This window comes from Pseudophryne corroboree, chromosome 9, assembly GCF_028390025.1.
Source record: "Pseudophryne corroboree isolate aPseCor3 chromosome 9, aPseCor3.hap2, whole genome shotgun sequence".
Taxonomy (NCBI): Eukaryota; Metazoa; Chordata; class Amphibia; order Anura; family Myobatrachidae; genus Pseudophryne; species Pseudophryne corroboree.
Genome location: NC_086452.1, coordinates 477,806,576 through 477,826,700, shown reverse-complemented (window position 1 = coordinate 477,826,700; position 20,125 = coordinate 477,806,576). Strand labels below are relative to the sequence as shown.

The window sequence follows — 20,125 nt, the reverse complement described above, 5'->3', positions numbered from 1 at the left end:
GCCTGCCACTGCCGGAGCCAGAGAGCTCTGCGGGCCGCAATTGCTAAAGCGGAAATTCTAGCTCCGAGAATACCTATGTCCTTGGATGCTTCGCAAAGATAAAGGGCTGATTCACGGATGTGTTCTGCCAACTCTATCAATTGATCCGCCGGCAATTCGTCACGAATTCCAGAGGAGAAATGCTCCGCCCAAGCTTCTATCGCCTTGTTGACCCAACAACCTACCTGCGCCGGGCGATGTAATACCCCTGCCGCAGAGTAAATATTCTTTAAGGTAGATTCCAACTTCCTATCTGACGCCTCCTTAAGCGAAGTTGCACCCGGAACCGGTAGGACCGTCTTTTTGGACAGATGAGATACCGAAGGATCCACCATCGGAGAGGTCTCATAACGTGTCCTGCTATCTGCGGGAAAAGGATAAGAAGACAACAGTTTTCTTGATACTTGAAATTTTGCGTCTGGATGTTTCCAGGCTGCCGTTATGAGCGCATCCAGCTCCTCCGAAACTGGAAAGGTCACCGGCAGGCATTGGTTGGTGCCAAACCTTGAAGGGCGTAAGGCGTCCTGCCCCGTCTCCTCCACCTGTAATACTGAGCGAATAGCAGTAATAAGAGCCTCTATACCCTGAGCTACTGGTTCAGAGTCCCCGTATACCTGATCCTCATCAGTATCCTGTATATCAACATCCTGTATATCCTGTACATCTAACCCCGCCTCATCTAATTGAGGCATATCATCGTCAAAGTCCTGTAACACAGAGGCTAGCAATCTCTTTTTAGAAGCCTGTTGGGGGGGGGCTAAAGGAAGGGGCTTGGGAAGGGATCACAGCCCTAGAAAGCCCTTCCACTGACTTTGCCAATGAGACAGCCCATGCAGGTTCTGGCTCCGGTACCTGGACAAGCTGTCGGAACCGGGCCGCCTCCCTATCTTCCCGAAAGGCTTTAAGTTCCCCAGTCAGCAGGGACATAACCTCTGTGAGTTGTGTCGTCCATGTCGGGGCGCTCTGAGGAGGGCTGAGCCGATGGCTGTGACTTCTCACATAAAACCTGACCCTGCTTTTGTGTTGCCTTGGAGCCTTTACTGGCCATGGCAGCACCTAACACTGTGACCCTCCCCCACAGGAAAACAGCACTAGGCAGAAAGGGAGGGAGGGGGGAAAGCAGGGAAAAATGCAGCCACAGCAGCCTGATCTATCCTGCACGATACTGTGCAGTGACAGGCTGTAATTAAGATATAGGTGCCCCCCAGTGCCCCCCTTCCCCACTGTAACTGTCTCACTGTGCTCCGTGGCGCTCCTCCGGCCCGCGCTGCTGAAAGGGAATGGCCGCCAGCGCGCGCTAATTACGGCGGTGCAGAGCGGGACTAAGCTCCGCCCCCCTCCGCAAAGGCGCCAGATTCAAAGATGCTTTGCGCCTTTTGCCGGATCCCCGTAGCAGCTCTGTGAGCCACGCTGGCGGGGATCCGAGCGGAGGAGGAGGGGGGGAGGGAGGGAGGGGCGAGCGGGCGGGGGGCGGACTGCGTGTGGAACAAAAGCAGTCTACAATAATAAATAATAAAATCACTGTAACCTTATTCAAACCCCCCTGCCACCCTGTGATCTCAACCCTGCAGAGAGCCTGTGGGGAAGAGGGGGAGGAGGAGGAGGAGGGGAGGAGGAGGGGGGGGTTGGGTGAGGATTGCACACGCAGCGGTGTCCGGCCACTTTTTGATACTCACCACTGCCATGCTGCCGGAATCTTCTGCTGGTGGAGCGGCCCCGACACGCAGCGGTGTCCGGCCAGCTCAGTGTCTCCCTCAGCCGGGGCCCATCCCGAGCCGCACGCAGCTGCGATGGGACCCCGCCGGCAGCTCCCGCGGTGCAGACTGGCAGTGGCAGAGCTGCCAGTCTGTAAGAAAGAAAAAATAAAATAATAAAGAAAAACGAAAAAAATTCTTCAGAGAAGACCCAAGTGACCAGCTCTCCTCGGGCACTAACTAAGACTGACTTGGAGGGGAGATAGTAGGGGAGGAGCTAGCAACAGTATTAGAATTTTAAAGTGCCAGCTCACAATTACTGCCTACTATTTCCCCATTGTAACTGCGCTCCAGTGGCCCCTAGTGGATGAAGGAGAAATGGCAGGGATTTGTAGTTTACTGCCCCGCAGCCTAACTACATGCTTCTTGCCTGAAACCGAGGTTTATTGCTGCCCAGGGCGCCCCCCCCCCCCGCACCCTGCACCCATCAGTGCCATGTGTGTGTGTAAATGTAGGAGCAATGGCACGCAGCTACCTGCTGCGCGCTTACCTCATGAAGATCTAAAGTCTTCTGCCGCCTGACGTCTTCTTATGATCTGTCATACTCACCCAGCATCTTTTTTCCGGCATCTGTGAGGAGGACGGTGGCGCGGCTCCGGGACGAACCCCAGGGTGAGACTTGCGTTCCGACTCCCTCTGGAGCTAATGGTGTCCAGTAGCCTAAGAAGCAGAGCCTATCACTTAAGTAGGTCTGTTTCTCTCTCCGCAGTCCCACGATGCAGGGAGTCTGTTGCCAGCAGAGCTCCCTGAAAATAAAAAACCTAACAAAATTATTTTTACAGAAAACTCAGGAGAGCTCCTGTAATGCACCCAGTCTCCTCTGGGCACAAGATCTAACTGAGGTCTGGAGGAGGGGCATAGAGGGAGGAGCCAGTACACACCATACTAGAAAGTTCTTTTAGGTGCCCATGTCTCCTGCGGAGCCCGTCTATACCCCATGGTCCTTACGGAGTCCCCAGCATCCTCTAGGACGTAAGAGAAAAGAAGATACCACCTTTGATAGGAAAGCAGTATTCCTCCAAAGTTCCGCTCTATCATCATGAAACACCAGATACAGCGTCTTGCATGACAACGCACCTAACTCTGAAACACGACTTGCTGAAGCTAAGGCTCGGAGAAAAACGGATTTCCAAGTGAGAAACTTAACATCCACTTGTTGTACGGGTTCAAAAATTGAAGACTGTAAAAAAATCTAAAACCAGATTCAAGTCCCATGGCGCTGTAGGTGGTATAAATGGAAGTTGTACTCCGAAGACACCTTGCAGGAAAGCGTGAACTGTTGGTAAAAGGGCCAAACGCCTTTGAAAGAAAATTGACAAGGCAGAGACCTGGACTTTCAGTGTAGATAAATATAGTCCTCCATCTAACCCAGTCTGTAAAATAAGATTTTACTTACCGATAAATCTATTTCTCGGAGTCCGTAGTGGATGCTGGGGTTCCTGAAAGGACCATGGGGAATAGCGGCTCCGCAGGAGACAGGGCACAAAAAGTAAAGCTTTTTCCGATCAGGTGGTGTGCACTGGCTCCTCCCCCTATGACCCTCCTCCAGACTCCAGTTAGGTACTGTGCCCGGACGAGCGTACACAATAAGGGAGGATTTTGAATCCCGGGTAAGACTCATACCAGCCACACCAATCACACCGTACAACTTGTGATCTAAACCCAGTTAACAGTATGATAACAGCGGAGCCTCTGAAAGATGGCTTCCTACAACAATAACCCGAATAAGTTAACAATAACTATGTACAATTTATGCAGATAATCCGCACTTGGGATGGGCGCCCAGCATCCACTACGGACTCCGAGAAATAGATTTATCGGTAAGTAAAATCTTATTTTCTCTATCGTCCTAGTGGATGCTGGGGTTCCTGAAAGGACCATGGGGATTATACCAAAGCTCCCAAACGGGCGGGAGAGTGCGGATGACTCTGCAGCACCGAATGAGAGAACTCCAGGTCCTCCTTAGCCAGAGTATCAAATTTGTAAAATTTTACAAACGTGTTCTCCCCTGACCACGTAGCTGCTCGGCAAAGTTGTAATGCCGAGACCCCTCGGGCAGCCGCCCAAGATGAGCCCACCTTCCTTGTGGAGTGGGCCTTTACAGATTTAGGCTGTGGCAGGCCTGCCACAGAATGTGCCAGTTGGATTGTGCTACAGATCCAACGAGCAATCGTCTGCTTAGACGCAGGAGCACCCATCTTGTTGGGTGCATACAATATAAACAACGAGTCAGATTTTCTGACTCCAGCTGTTCTTGTAATATATATTTTTAATGCTCTGACAACGTCCAGTAACTTGGAGTCCTCCAAGTCACTTGTAGCCGCAGGCACTACAATAGGCTGGTTCAGATGAAATGCTGACACCACCTTAGGGAGAAAATGCGGACGAGTCCGCAGTTCTGCCCTGTCCGAATGGAAAATCAGATATGGGCTTTTGTAAGATAAAGCTGCCAATTCTGACACTCTCCTGGCAGAAGCCAGGGCTAGAAGCATGGTCACTTTCCAAGTGAGATATTTCAAATCCACCTTATTTAGTGGTTCAAACCAATGAGATTTTAGAAAATCCAAAACTACATTGAGATCCCACGGTGCCACTGGAGGCACCACAGGAGGCTGTATATGCAGCACTCCCTTCACAAAGGTCTGGACTTCAGGGACTGAAGCCAATTCTTTTTGAAAGAAAATCGACAGGGCCGAAATTTGAACCTTAATAGATCCCAATTTGAGACCCATAGACAATCCTGATTGCAGGAAATGTAGGAATCGACCCAGTTGAAATTCCTCCGTCGGAGCACTCCGATCTTCGCACCACGCAACATATTTTCGCCAAATTCGGTGATAATGTTGCACGGTTACTTCTTTCCTTGCTTTAATCAAAGTAGGAATGACTTCTTCCGGCATGCCTTTTTCCATTAGGATCCGGCGTTCAACCGCCATGCCGTCAAACGCAGCCGCGGTAAGTCTTGAAACAGACAGGGACCCTGCTGAAGCAAGTCCCTCCTTAGAGGTAGAGGCCACGGATCTTCCGTGATCATCTCTTGAAGTTCCGGGTACCAAGTCCTTCTTGGCCAATCCGGAACCACTAGTATCGTTCTTACGCCTCTTTGCCGTATAATTCTCAATACTTTTGGTATGAGAGGCAGAGGAGGAAACACATACACCGACTGGTACACCCAAGGCGTTACCAGCGCGTCCACAGCTATTGCCTGCGGATCTCTTGACCTGGCGCAATACCTGTCCAGTTTTTTGTTGAGGCGAGACGCCATCATGTCCACCATTGGTCTTTCCCAACGGGTTACCAGCACGTGGAAGACTTCTGGATGAAGTCCCCACTCTCCCGGGTGAAGATCGTGTCTGCTGAGGAAGTCTGCTTCCCAGTTGTCCACTCCCGGGATGAACACTGCTGATAGCGCTATCACATGATTCTCTGCCCAGCGAAGAATCCTTGCAGCTTCTGCCATTGCACTCCTGCTTCTTGTGCCGCCCTGTCTGTTCACATGGGCGACTGCCGTGATGTTGTCCGACTGGATCAACACCGGTTTTCCCTGAAGCAGAGGTTCTGCCTGGCTTAGAGCATTGTATATTGCTCTTAGTTCCAGAATGTTTATGTGAAGAGACGTTTCCAGGCTCGTCCATACTCCCTGGAAGTTTCTTCCTTGTGTGACTGCTCCCCAGCCTCTCAGGCTGGCGTCCGTGGTCACCAGGATCCAATCCTGTATGCCGAATCTGCGGCCCTCCAATAGATGAGGACTCTGCAACCACCACAGAAGAGACACCCTTGTCCTTGGAGACAGGGTTATCCGTAGGTGCATCTGAAGATGCGACCCTGACCATTTGTCCAACAGATCCCTTTGGAAAATTCTTGCGTGGAATCTGCCGAATGGAATTGCTTCGTAAGAAGCCACCATTTTTCCCAGGACTCTTGTGCATTGATGTACAGACACCTTTCCTGGTTTTAGGAGGTTCCTGACAAGCTCGGATAACTCCTTGGCTTTTTCCTCCGGGAGAAAAACCTTTTTCTGAACCGTGTCCAGAATCATCCCTAGGAACAGCAGACGAGTTGTCGGCATTAACTGGGATTTTGGAATATTCAGAATCCACCCGTGCTGTTTTAGCACTTCTTGAGACAGTGCTAATCCCATCTCTAGCTGTTCTCTGGACCTCGCCCTTATTAGGAGATCGTCCAAGTATGGGATAATTAATACGCCTTTTCTTCGAAGAAGAATCATCATCTCGGCCATTACCTTTGTAAAGATCCGAGGTGCCGTGGACAATCCGAACGGCAGCGTCTGAAACTGATAGTGACAGTTTTGTACAACGAACCTGAGGTACCCCTGGTGTGAGGGGTAAATTGGAACGTGGAGATACGCATCCTTGATGTCCAAGGATACCATAAAGTCCCCCTCTTCCAGGTTCGCTATCACTGCTCTGAGTGACTCCATTTTGAACTTGAACTTCTTTATGTACAGGTTCAAGGACTTCAGATTTAGAATAGGCCTTACCGAGCCATCCGGCTTCGGTACCACAAAAAGAGTGGAATAATACCCCTTCCCTTGTTGTAGAAGAGGTACCTTGACTATCACCTGCTGAGAGTACAGCTTGTGAATGGCTTCCAAAACCGTCTCCCTTTCGGAGGGGGACGTTGGTAAAGCAGACTTCAGGAAACGGCGAGGCGGATCCGTCTCTAATTCCAACCTGTACCCTTGAGATATTATCTGCAGGATCCAGGGATCTACCTGCGAGTGAGCCCACTGCGCGCTGTAATTTTTGAGACGACCGCCCACCATCCCCGAGTCCGCTTGAGGAGCCCCAGCGTCATGCTGAGGCTTTTGTAGAAGCCGGGGAGGGCTTCTGTTCCTGGGAAGGAGCTGCGTGTTGCTGTCTCTTCCCTCGACCTTTGCCTCGTGGCAGATATGAATAGCCCTTTGCTCTCTTATTTTTAAAGGAACGAAAGGGCTGCGGTTGAAAAGTCGGTGCCTTTTTCTGTGGGGGAGTGACTTGAGGTAGAAAGGTGGATTTCCCGGCTGTAGCCGTGGCCACCAAATCTGATAGACCGACTCCAAATAACTCCTCCCCTTTATACGGCAAAACTTCCATATGCCGTTTTGAATCCGCATCACCTGACCACTGTCGCGTCCATAAAGCTCTTCTGGCCGAAATGGACATAGCACTTACCCGTGATGCCAGTGTGCAGATATCCCTCTGTGCATCACGCATATAAAGAAATGCATCCTTTATTTGTTCTAACGACAGTAAAATATTGTCCCTGTCCAGGGTATCAATATTTTCAATCAGGGACTCTGACCAAACTACCCCAGCACTGCCCATCCAGGCAGTCGCTACAGCTGGTCGTAGTATAACACCTGCATGTGTGTATATACTTTTTTGGATATTTTCCATCCTCCTATCTGATGGATCTTTAAGTGCGGCCGTCTCAGGAGAGGGTAACGCCACTTGTTTAGATAAGCGTGTTAGCGCCTTGTCCACCCTAGGAGGTGTTTCCCAGCGCTCCCTAACCTCTGGCGGGAAAGGGTATAATGCCAATAATTTCTTTGAAATTATCAGTTTTTTATCAGGGGCAACCCACGCTTCATTACACACGTCATTTAATTCTTCTGATTCAGGAAAAACTATAGGTAGTTTTTTCATACCCCACATAATACCCTGTTTAGTGGTACCTGTAGTATCAGCTAAATGTAACGCCTCCTTCATTGCCAAAATCATATAACGTGTGGCCCTACTGGAAAATACGGTTGATTCGTCACCGTCACCACTGGAGTCATCGCCTGTGTCTGGGTCTGTGTCGACCGACTGAGGCAAAGGGCGTTTTACAGCCCCTGACGGTGTTTGAGTCGCCTGGACAGGCACTAATTGATTGTCCGGCCGCCTCATGTCGTCAAACGACTGCTTTAGCGTGTTGACACTATCCCGTAGTTCCATAAATAAAGGCATCCATTCCGGTGTCGACTCCCTAGGGGGTGACATCCTCATATTTGGCAATTGCTCCGCCTCCACACCAATATCGTCCTCATACATGTCGACACACACGTACCGACACACAGCAGACACACAGGGAATGCTCCTAACGAAGACAGGACCCACTAGCCCTTTGGGGAGACAGAGGGAGAGTTTGCCAGCACACACCAAAAGCGCTATATATATATCAGGGATAGCCTTATAATAAGTGCTCCCTTATAGCTGCTTTGTTATATCAAATTATCGCCATAAATGTGCCCCCCCCTCTCTGTTTTACCCTGTTTCTGTAGTGCAGTGCAGGGGAGAGACTTGGGAGCCGTCCTGACCAGCGGAACTGTGAGAGGAAATGGCGCCGTGTGCTGAGGAGATAGGCCCCGCCCCTTTTCTGGCGGGCTCGTCTCCCGCTATTTAGAGAAATCAGGCAGGGGTTAAATATCTCCATATAGCCTCTAGGGCTATATGTGAGGTATTTTTAGCCTTTATAGGTAATCATTTTGCCTCCCAGGGCGCCCCCCTCCCAGCGCCCTGCACCCTCAGTGACTGCCGTGTGAAGTGTGCTGAGAGGAAAATGGCGCACAGCTGCAGTGCTGTGCGCTACCTTTTGAAGACTGCAGGAGTCTTCAGCCGCCGATTCTGGACCTCTTCTGTCTTCAGCATCTGCAAGGGGGCCGGCGGCGTGGCTCCGGTGACCATCCAGGCTGTACCCGTGATCGTCCCTCTGGAGCTTGATGTCCAGTAGCCAAGAAGCCAATCCATCCTGCACGCAGGTGAGTTGACTCCTTCTCCCCTCAGTCCCTCGCTGCAGTGATCCTGTTGCCAGCAGGAATCACTGTAAAATAAAAAACCTAAAAACTTTTTCTAAGCAGCTCTTTAGGAGAGCCACCTAGATTGCACCCTTCTCGGCCGGGCACAAAAATCTAACTGGAGTCTGGAGGAGGGTCATAGGGGGAGGAGCCAGTGCACACCACCTGATCGGAAAAAGCTTTACTTTTTGTGCCCTGTCTCCTGCGGAGCCGCTATTCCCCATGGTCCTTTCAGGAACCCCAGCATCCACTAGGACGATAGAGAAAAATAGCAAGAGACGGGATAACTTGAAAGAAGATGTCGGAAACTTCCGAGCTTCACACCAACCTATATAGGCACGCCAAATCATGATAATGAGCTGTTGTAACTGGCTTCCTAGCACGTAACATGGTTGTTATAACAGACTCCAGAATGTCCTCTCGTCTTAAGAGAGCAGTTTCAACAGCCACCCCGTCAAACGCAGCCGCGCTAAAATCGAAGTAAAGGAACGGACCCTGTTGCAGAAGGTCTGGACGTAGCAGAAGCGGCCACGGATCGTCTGCGAGTAGACCGCGGAGATCCGAGAACAACGCTCTCCGAGGCCAATGAGGTGCCACTAGTAAGATGATCGTGGACTCTCTTTTGATCCGCTTTAGCAACCGAGGAAGCAGCGTAAATGGTGGAAATAGATACACGAGGCTGTACGGCCATGCTACTGTGAAAGTATCCACTGCCACTGCCTTTGGATCTCCTGTTCTGGACACATACTTGGGTGTCTTGATTTTGGAGAGATGCCATTAGATCCACCTGTGGGTAACCACCGCTGAACTAACATCTGGAACACCTCTGGATGCAAGGCCCATTCTCCTGGATGAGAATCCTGACGACTGAGAATCTGCCTCCCAGTTGTCCACTCCTAGAATGAACACTGCTGATAATATCTCTTGGTGATGCTCGGCCCAATTCAGGATTCAAGCAACTTCCCGCATGGCCATGTGACTTCGAGTCCCTCCTTATATGTTTATGTAGGTGACTGCCATCGCGTTGTCTGACTGAACCTGGACAGTCTGAGACTGGAGTATTTGAACTGCCTGACGCACAGTGTTGTAAACTGCCCTGAGTTCCAGGAAATTTAGTGACAGTAATCTTTCTCGGCCTGACCATAGACCCTGAGCTGACAATGTAGGACCACTGCTCCCCAACCTCTGAGACTCGCATCCATTGTCAGAATTATCCAAACCTTTTTCCTGCGGTGAGATTGTGTACTTGGCAGTCTGTGGAAAGCTGTGGTGATTTTGTGCCTTATTTGACAACTGTTTACAGTTATGTAATTGTCCTTATATTAAATAATGTTGGAGATAACTAATAATATAAGTCTGATAATAATAATAGGCTTAAACTGTATTTTCAAGATGCTAGCTTTGATAATGATGTAGTTTAATTGACACATTTAAATGGTTTTTGCAAGTATTTTGGAACGTGTCGTGTGTCACAGGAATAATGTTTAATAAAATATTTACAAATACTTGAAATTTCTTATCTTCTTTATCCAACCAAGCCAACAACTCTATCATTCTCCGTGTTACGTCATGGAACTGTAGGTTTCATATTTTGGAAGATTTGGAAGGAAGTTATACTCATCCTGAATTTGTGTTCCCGTTCAGTGTCGTGTCTGTCACATAATATTTGTACATGTATAATTCTAATAATTACAGAATTAAACTTCCCTGTTACCTAACAGTTAACTGAATGATTATAGTTTATAACTAGCACAGTTTGCAGAACTTCTGATATTTTATTAATGAAAAAAAAAAATCATCATTATTCTTGCAGTGAATCATTTGTCGTGTCTGTCACAAATGGAATTGCCCTTTACTCATCACACACACAGACAGGTATACAATGAAACACAAGTTCCCACGACGGAGTAAAAAATGTAACTAAAGTGTGTAAAAGCCAGAAGTGCACCGCACCTGAAACACACTAAGATCTGGTAAATATGTGCTTCACTGAAATACCTACTAACAGCCTTGCCCCCTCCAGTGGCCCGTGTGTTGTGGGACCGGCACCAAAGTCCAGCAAAAAGAACCAGGAAGTAGTGTTAAAATGGCGTCAAGCCATGTGCTTATTTAAAAAAAAATTTTTTTTACACACAATATATATATATATATATATATATTTATTTATTATAATATAATGTGTGTGTGTGTACATATATATATATATATATATATATATATATACATATACATATAATATGTGTGTATGTATGTGTGTATGTACACATACACACATACATACATACACACACACAGTAATCCTTAAGTACTATACAAGCACTGTGTTCAGGCTTAATAGCCTGTTTTAACACACAAGACTATTATCCATCCCCCTATGTCAGGGCTGGCCAATCCGGCCCTCGAGAGCTACCAACAGGTCATGTATTCCAAGCCTCCTGGAGACCTGTAGAATTGTCAGTTAGGAATGAATACAGCACATCTTAATTAGTAATGACTACACCTGTGCACCTGCTGGGTTATCTGCAAAACATGCACTGTGTGGGCTCCCGAGGACCGAGTTTGAGAACCTCTGAGCTAGATGGTCTGGAAAATGTGACCTGTTGGTAGATCTGGAGGACTGGTTTGGCCAGTCCTGCCCTATGTGAATGGTAAAACGCTGGACTAGGGACTCCTTACAGCTCTCCCCCCTGCTGCTGTGAGTCGCGGAGCTGCCTCATTAGCGTTGTACTATTAGGATGCCCAGCTAGCAGTAACAGCGATCTCCCCCCTCAGTGTAATGCAGGGGAACGGAGCTGGCGGGCCACGGCAATAGTAAGAGCTGTCCGCAGCCGGGAGCAGTGAGTCGCAGCAGCAGAAACTGTAGGTGGCAGAAGTGAATGGCATGACGGTGGCCAGCGGCAGCTGAGCGCGGCTGTACACAGGGGAGCGGCAGGCGCCCAGCAGCGGCGGCGTGGCTGACTGCGGCCGGGCAGGGGAGCGGCTGTATCACAACAGTAAACCTGGGGTCCCACACATAGCGGGGTTTTGATACTCCCCAGTACCAAAACATGTCACACTGTATAACGCAGCGGTGGCAGTGTGAGCTGCCTGCCCGTTCATTATCTGTGTAAAGTGGAGGCTCTGACGGGGCTTCCTGATTAAGCACTGTCCAGATCCTGCAGCCTTAGGCTGAAATCAGCTACCGCTGATTAGGTCTATGGTGGGGCTCCTCTCCTGAGCACCCCCAAACCCGGACCCACGATTCTTAGTAAGCTGGGAAGGGATTGGAGATTGAAAGAAGAAAAAAAAAATCTTTAAAAACAAAAGTTAAGTCTGGAGGTCCCTCCAAACGTGTGCCCTCCCTGTGAGGCACAAAAAAACCCACAGAGGCATCTTGGGAGTCGGGAGGGGGTGGAGGGTTACTAATTTAAACATTTAAATGTGCCTATCCCTGCTAACGCCCCGTCCATATCCCAAGAGTACTCCAGTGACCCCTAGTGGATGAAAAAGAAATATTTATGAAAACAAATATATAGAACTATGGCCCTCATTCAGAGTTGATCGCTAGCTGCTTTCGGTCGCAGCACGGCGATTAGGTGAAAAAGCGGCATTTCTGCGCATGCATATGGGCCGCAGTACGCATGCGCCAAGTACTTTCACACAAAACGATGCCGTTTTACACAAGGGCGAACAACGCTTTTCTGTCGCTCTGTTGATCTTAGTGTGATTGACAGGAAGTGGGTGTTTCTGGGTGGTAACTGAGCGTTTTCAGGGAGTGTGCTAAAAAACGCAGGCGTCACAGGTAAAAAGGCGTGCCTGCGGAAACGGGGGAGTGGCTGGTCGAACGCAGGGCGTGTTTGTGACATCAAAGCAGGAACTAAACTGACTGAGCTGATCGCAAGGTAGGAGTAGGTCTGGAGATGCTCAGAAACTGCATGAAAAGATTTTCGAGCAGTTCTGCTAACCTTTCATTCGCACTTCTGCTAAGCTAAGATACACTCCCAGAGGGCGGCGGCCTAGCGTGTGCACTGATGCTAAAAGCAGCTAGCGAGCGATCAACTCGGAATGAGGGCCTATAAGTAGAATATAATATAACCCTGTGCACGCAGTGCAAGGCGCTGTAACTTTCCGTCATTAGCAACAACATACAGCGATGCACAGCACACAGGTGTCTAACACTAGTGCCCGCGTCACATGATCTTAAGCTAATATTTATATTGTTTTGCTATCGGGTTTAATAAACAGTACAAGCGTTCCTGCTTATTACCAGGGCCGCCATCAAGGGGGGACAGCTGGTACTTCAGTCCAGGGCCAAAATCATGAAGGGGCCACCGGCCCACCAGCAAACGGGCATGAAGGACACACACGGTGGGGCTATTTTGAATTCAATGCCGGCCGTGAGCCAATCAGTAGCTGCCAGTTGGTGATCTAGGCCGCTGCTATTGGGACTGGTAAGCTGTGGGGGCTGCAGGGGAGGAGCGAGAGTGTGTGTATGTGTGCGTGTGTGTGTGCGTGTGTGTGTGTGTGTGTGTGGTATCTCAGCATATATAGAGTGCTATACATGATAATACCTCTGCGACACCTCCCAAATATTCTCCCTATATTACAGGGGTAATAATCGCCAGTCCCTATTACACCCTGTATCAGGTGTGACCTCATCGAGTCCTGGCAAGCGTCCATCTCCATCAATACTTACTGAACCTGACACTGTATTTACTGGCCGAGACTATCCATATCTACATCATCATCGCTGTATCCTGCTTCTGTAATAACATCTATTAATCTATATACTGTGCTGGCTACTGAAACAGCGTTAATCAATGACCGCAACAGGGATCCAGGAAGAACTAGCAGTATAGAGTCCATTACACTAAAGTACTGTCACCGCTGGTGATAGCAGCCAGACAGCGCCCTCCACAGGCTGAGAGAGGTATGACATTTACATATATATTATACTTAGAAGTCAGGATGGAAGCATGACGATGGGTTACTACTATATATGGAGGACACTATGGGGGTAATTCTGAGTTGATCGCAGCAGCAAGTTTGTTAGCAATTGGGCAAAACCATGTGCACTGCAGGTGGGGCAGATGTAACATGTGCAGAGAGTTAGATGTGGGTGGGTTATTTGGTTTCTGTGCAGGGTAAATACTGGCTGCTTTATTTTTACACTGCAATTTAGATTTCAGTTTGAACACACCCCACCCAAATCTAACTCTCTCTGCACATGTTATATCTGCCCCACCTGCAGTGCACATGGGGAGGTAATTCTGAGTTGATCGCAGCAGGAATTTTGTTAGCAGTTGGGTAAAACCATGTGCACTGCAGGGGAGGAAGATATAACATGTGCAGAGAGAGTTAGATTTGGGTGTGGCATGTTCAATCTGCAATCTAAATTGCAGAGTAAAAATAAAGCAGCCAGTATTTACCCTGCACAGAAACAAAATAACCCACCCAAATCTAACTCTGCACGTTACATCTGCCTCCCCTGCAGTGCACATGGTCTTGCCCAACTGCTAACAAATTTGCTGCTGCGATCAACTCAGAATTACGCCCTATATATCTGTGGCTCTGTGAGTTTTCATACAATGATTCATGAACTGCAAATACAGAGATTACATTGTGTAGCGCTGGGGGGGTGAGTGAGGGGCGACTGGCGGCCGTGCACCCACCTGCAGACAGGTCACCAGGACATGACAACAGGCAGATGGAAGGAGGACACAGCACAGGGAGAGGGTGTGTGAGGGGCGACTGGCGGACGTGCACCCACCTGTCAGACAGGTCACCAGGACATGACAACACGCAGATGGAAGGAGAGGACACAGGGAGAGGGTGAGTGAGGGGCGACTGGCGGACGTGCACCCACCTGTCAGACAGGTCACCAGGACATGACAACACGCAGATGGAAGGAGAAGACACAGGGAGAGGGTGTGTGAGGGGCGACTGGCAGTCGTGCAAGCACCTGTCAGACAGGTCACCAGGACATGACAACACGCAGATGGAAGGAGGACACAGCACAGGGAGAGGGTGTGTGAGGGGCGAATGGCGGACGTGCACCCACCTGTCAGACAGGTCACCAGGACATGACAACACGCAGATGGAAGGAGGACACAGCACAGGGAGAGGGTGTGTGAGGGGCGACTGGCGGACGTGCACCCACCTGTCAGACAGGTCACCAGGACATGACAACACGCAGATGGAAGGAGGACACAGCACAGGGAGAGGGTGTGTGAGGGGCGACTGGCGGACGTGCACCCACCTGTCAGACAGGTCACCAGGACATGACAACACGCAGATGGAAGGAGGACACCGCACAGGGAGAGGGTGAGTGAGGGGCGACTGGCAGACGTGCACCCACCTGTCAGACAGGTCACCAGGACATGACAACACGCAGATGGAAGGAGAGGACACAGGGAGAGGGTGTGTGAGGGGCGACTGGCGGACGTGCACCCACCTGCAGACAGGTCACCAGGACATGACAACACGCAGATGGAAGGAGAGGACACAGGGAGAGGGTGTGTGAGGGGCGACTGGCGGACGTGCACCTACCTGTCAGACAGGTCACCAGGACATGACAACAGGCAGATGGAAGGAGAGGACACAGGGAGAGGGTGAGTGAGGGGCGACTGGCGGACGTGCACCCACCTGTCAGACAGGTCACCAGGACATGACAACACGCAGATGGAAGGAGAGGACACAGGGAGAGGGTGTGTGAGGGGCGACTGGCGGACGTGCACCCACCTGTCAGACAGGTCACCAGGACATGACAACAGGCAGATGGAAGGAGAGGACACAGGGAGAGGGTGAGTGAGGGGCGACTGGCGGACGTGCACCCACCTGCAGACAGGTCACCAGGACATGACAACACGCAGATGGAAGGAGGACACAGCACAGGGAGAGGGCGTGTGAGGGGCGACTGGCGGACATGCACCCACCTGCAGACAGGTCACCAGGACATGACAACAGGCAGATGGAAGGAGGACACAGGGAGAGGGTGTGTGAGGGGCGACTGGCGGACGTGCACCCACCTGCAGACAGGTCACCAGGACATGACAACACGCAGATGGAAGGAGGACACAGCACAGGGAGAGGGTGTGTGAGGGGCGACTGGCGGACGTGCACCTACCTGCAGACAGGTCACCAGGACTTGACAACACGCAGATGGAAGGAGAGGACACAGGGAGAGGGTGTGTGAGGGGCGACTGGCGGACGTGCACCCACCTGTCAGACAGGTCACCAGGACATGACAACACGCAGATGGAACGAGAGGACACAGGGAGAGGGTGTGTGAGGGGCGACTGGCGGACGTGCACCCACCTACAGACAGGTCACCAGGACATGACAACACGCAGATGGAAGGAGGACACAGCACAGGGAGAGGGTGAGTGAGGGGCGACTGGCGGACGTGCACCCACCTGTCAGACAGGTCACCAGGACATGACAACACGCAGATGGAAGGAGAGGACACAGGGAGAGGGTGTGTGAGGGGCGACTGGCGGACGTGCACCCACCTGTCAGCCAGGTCACCAGGACATGACAACACGCAGATGGAAGGAGAGGACACAGGGAGAGGGTGTGTGAGGGGCGACTGGCGGACGTGCACCCACCTGTCAGACACCTGCTCCTGCGTCAGCTTCTTGTCGCTCTGCAGCAGGATGGAGACGTAATGCCGGATCATACCCACAAAGAAGGTAATAAACACGATGGGAAGGACAACCCACAGGCGGATGTTGGAATCCAGCAATAACTCCGGCTCCGTCATGGTGGCAGGAAAGCGCTGGTTTCTTATGGTGACACAATGATGATTTTATTCACTGCTGAAAGATTCAGAAGAAAATAACAAATGTCATTATTTGTGACAGTTATAGCTTTATGTAGAGGGGATGTAGTCGGGATCCCGGCAGCAGCGCCACAGCTATTCCCTCTCCTGAGTGTCCACTACACCCATAGTGGGGGAATAGAGCCTGTGGCGAGCGCAGTGAGCCACCGCTCCCGCAGCAAGGCAAGCGCAGCAAGCCCGCAATGTCTTAGTTGTGCTCGCCCCGCTGTCGGCATTCTTGCGGTCCGGATTCCAACGTCAGGATTTTGAGTCGTACCCAGCGCCTGCCGAGGGTTCTGGGCCCGCGCGTATATAGAGTATGCACTACAAGAAGAGTACCCAGCATTTAGGAGGGAGGCTGAAGTCTAATGGTTGCGGATGGTCTCATGTGACGCTGGGGTACGATACACAGCATATAATCAGATTACAAATACGTATTAGACAAAGCTTGTATCTGAATCTCAGTTTTCTTAAACCAATTATTATACAGATGACAGTGGGGCCCATTATCACTGGGTGCAATATTAGAGCCCAGAATCGCATTGCAGAATACGATCACTTTAGGTTGAGGAGCTGGGGGAGGCTCGGCGGGAGAAGCCAGGATGAGGAGTTGGGGGAGGCTCGGCGGGAGAAGCCAGGATGAGGAGCTGGGGGAGGCTCGGCGGGAAAAGCCAGGATGAGGAGCTGGGGGAGGCTCGGCGGGAAAAGCCAGGATGAGGAGCTGGGGGAGGCTCGGCGGGAAAAGCCAGGATGAGGAGTTGGGGGAGGCTCGGCGGGAGAAGCCAGGATGAGGAGTTGGGGGAGGCTCGGCGGGAGAAGCCAGGATGAGGAGTTGGGGGAGGCTCGGCGGGAGAAGCCAGGATGAGGAGTTGGGGGAGGCTCGGCGGGAGAAGCCAGGATGAGGAGTTGGGGGAGGAGTTGGGGGAGGCTCGGCGGGAGAAGCCAGGATGAGGAGTTGGGGGAGGCTCGGCGGGAGAAGCCAGGATGAGGAGTTGGGGGAGGCTCGGCGGGAGAAGCCAGGATGAGGAGTTGGGGGAGGCTCGGCGGGAGAACCAGGATGAGGAGTTGGGGGAGGCTCGGCGGGAGAAGCCAGGATGAGGAGTTGGGGGAGGCTCGGCGGGAGAAGCCCCGATGAGGAGTTGAGGGAGGTTCGGCGGGAGAAGCCCCGATGAGGAGTTGGGGGAGGCTCGGCGGGAGAAGCCAGGATGAGGAGTTGGGAGAGGTTCGGCGGGAGAAGCCAGGACGAGGAGTTGGGGGAGGCTCGGCGGGAGTAGCCAGGATGAGGAGTTGGGGGAGGCTCGGCGGGAGAAGCCAGGATGAGGAGCTGGGGGAGGTTCGGCGGGAGAAGCCAGGATGAGGAGTTGGGGGAGGCTCGGCGGGAGAAGCCAGGATGAGGAGTTGGGGGAGGCTCGGCGGGAGAAGTCAGGATGAGGAGTTGGGGGAGGCTCGGCGGGAGAAGTCAGGATGAGGAGTTGGGGGAGGCTCGGCGGGAGAAGCCAGGATGAGGAGTTGGGGGAGGCTCGGCGGGAGAAGCCCCGATGAGGAGTTGGGGGAGGCTCGGCGGGAGAAGCCCCGATGAGGAGTTGGGGGAGGTTCGGCGGGAGAAGCCCCGATGAGGAGTTGGGGGAGGCTCGGCGGGAGAAGCCCCGATGAGGAGTTGGGGGAGGCTCGGCAGGAGAAGCCAGGATGAGGAGTTGGGAGAGGTTCGGCGGGAGAAGCCAGGATGAGGAGTTGGGGGAGGCTCGGCGGGAGAAGCCAGGATGAGGAGTTGGGGGAGGCTCGGCGGGAGAAGCCAGGATGAGGAGCTGGGGGAGGCTCGGCGGGAGAAGCCAGGATGAGGAGCTGGGGGAGGCTCGGCGGGAGAAGCCAGGATGAGGAGCTGGGGGAGGCTCGGCGGGAGAAGCCAGGATGAGGAGCTGGGGGAGGCTCGGCGGGAGAAGTCAGGATGAGGAGCTGGGGGAGGCTCGGCGGGAGAAGCCAGGATGAGGAGTTGGGAGAGGCTCGGCGGGAGAAGCCAGGATGAGGAGTTGGGGGAGGTTCAGCGGGAGAAGCCAGGATGAGGAGTTGGGGGAGGCTCGGCGGGAGAAGCCAGGATGAGGAGTTGGGGGAGGCTCGGCGGGAGAAGCCAGGATGAGGAGTTGGGGGAGGCTCAGTGGGAGAAGCCAGGATGAGGAGTTGGGGGAGGCTCAGCGGGAGAAGCCAGGATGAGGAGTTGGAGGAAGCTTGGCAGGAGATGTCGGGTTGAGGAGTTGGGGGGAGGCTCGGTGGGAGAAGCCAGGATGAGGAGTTGGGGGAGGTTCAGCAGGAGAAGCCAGGATGAGGAGTTGGGAGAGGCTCGGCGGGATATGGTGGAATGAGGGAGGCTCTGCGGAAGATTGCGGGTTGAGGAGTTTGGGGGGGGGGGCGCACGGGAGATGTCAGGGTGGTGGAGTTGCGGGAAGCTTGGCAGGAGATGTCGGGTTGAGGAGTTGGGGGGAGGCTCGGCGGGAGAAGCCAGGATGAGGGAGGCTCTGCGGAAGATTGCGGGTTGAGGAGTTTGGGGGGAGGGGGCGCACGGGAGATGTCAGGGTGGTGGAGTTGGGGGAAGCTTGGCAGGAGATGTCGGGTTGAGGAGTTGGGGGAGGCTCAGCAGAAGTTGGGGGAGGCTCAGCGGGAGATTGCAGATTGAGGAAGCTCGGCGGGAGATATCGGGTTGAGGAGTTGGGGGAGATGCCGGGAAGAAGAGTTGGGGGTCACAGGCGATATTGGATAGAAAAGATGGTCAAACACCTACAATGGTGGGTGGGTGGGTGGGTGGGTGTGTGTGTGTGTGTGTGTGTGTGTGTGTGTGTGTGTGTGTGTGTGTGTTTAATACACAAAGTTATTAAAAATATTGTATTAAATGACCTTCAGGCTGTGTGTATAAGGTGTATATGTAACATAAATGCATTCTGTGCTTAGATTTAGGTCCCATCACCACGATATCTCATTATGGTATGCAATTATTCCAAAATACGGAAAAATCCGATATCCAAAATACCTCTGGTCCCAAGCATTTTGGATAAGGGATACTCAACCTGTACATACATACATACATACATACATACACACACATACGAGATTTATGGTAAGAACTTACAGTTGTTAAATTTCTTTCTGCGAGGTACACTGGGCTCCACAAGGATTAATATCGGGGTGTAGAGTAGGATCCTATTCCGAGGCACCAACAAGCTCAAAGCTTTGACTGTTCCCAAGATGCATAGCTCCGCCTCCTCTATAACCCCGCCGCTGTACAATCGCTCGTAGCTAATTACACCACACACTCACTACAGGAGACGTGTCAGCGGCTAATGCCGTACAAACCCAAAGAAGCTAAGTGCGTCAGGGTTGGCGCCCTGTGGAGCCCAGTGTACCTCGCAGAAAGATTTAACAATGTTAAGTTCTTACTGTAAATCTCGTTTTCTGCTGCGGAGTACACTGGGCTTCACATCAGGGATGTCCTAAAGCAGTTCCTTATGGGAGGGGACGCACTGTAGCGGGTACAAGAACCCGGCGTCCAAAGGAAGAATCCTGGGAGGCGGAAGTATCGAAGGCATAGAACCTTATGAATGTTTTCCCGGAGGACCACGTAGCCGCCTTGCACAATTGTTCAAGGGTCGCACCATGGCGGGCCGCCCAAGAAGGTCCAACGGACCGAGTCGAATGGGCTTTGATGGTAGCAGGAACCGGACGACCAGCCTGTACATAAGCATGTGCAATCACCATTCTAATCCATCT

The 20,125-nt window shown here is 51.9% G+C and overlaps 1 protein-coding gene across 3 annotated transcripts in view; it reads right to left on the bottom strand.

The window, feature by feature from the left end:
* Nucleotides 1-20,125, bottom strand: part of EMC3 (ER membrane protein complex subunit 3) — a 78,902-nt gene that overhangs the window by 37,024 nt on the left and 21,753 nt on the right. For all 3 annotated transcript variants that reach the window (XM_063941425.1, XM_063941426.1, XM_063941427.1), the window contains exon 2: nucleotides 16,158-16,367. In XM_063941425.1, the coding sequence (XP_063797495.1) occupies nucleotides 16,158-16,312 (155 nt within the window). In that variant the 5' untranslated portion in view covers nucleotides 16,313-16,367. The remainder of the gene's footprint in view (nucleotides 1-16,157; nucleotides 16,368-20,125) is intronic.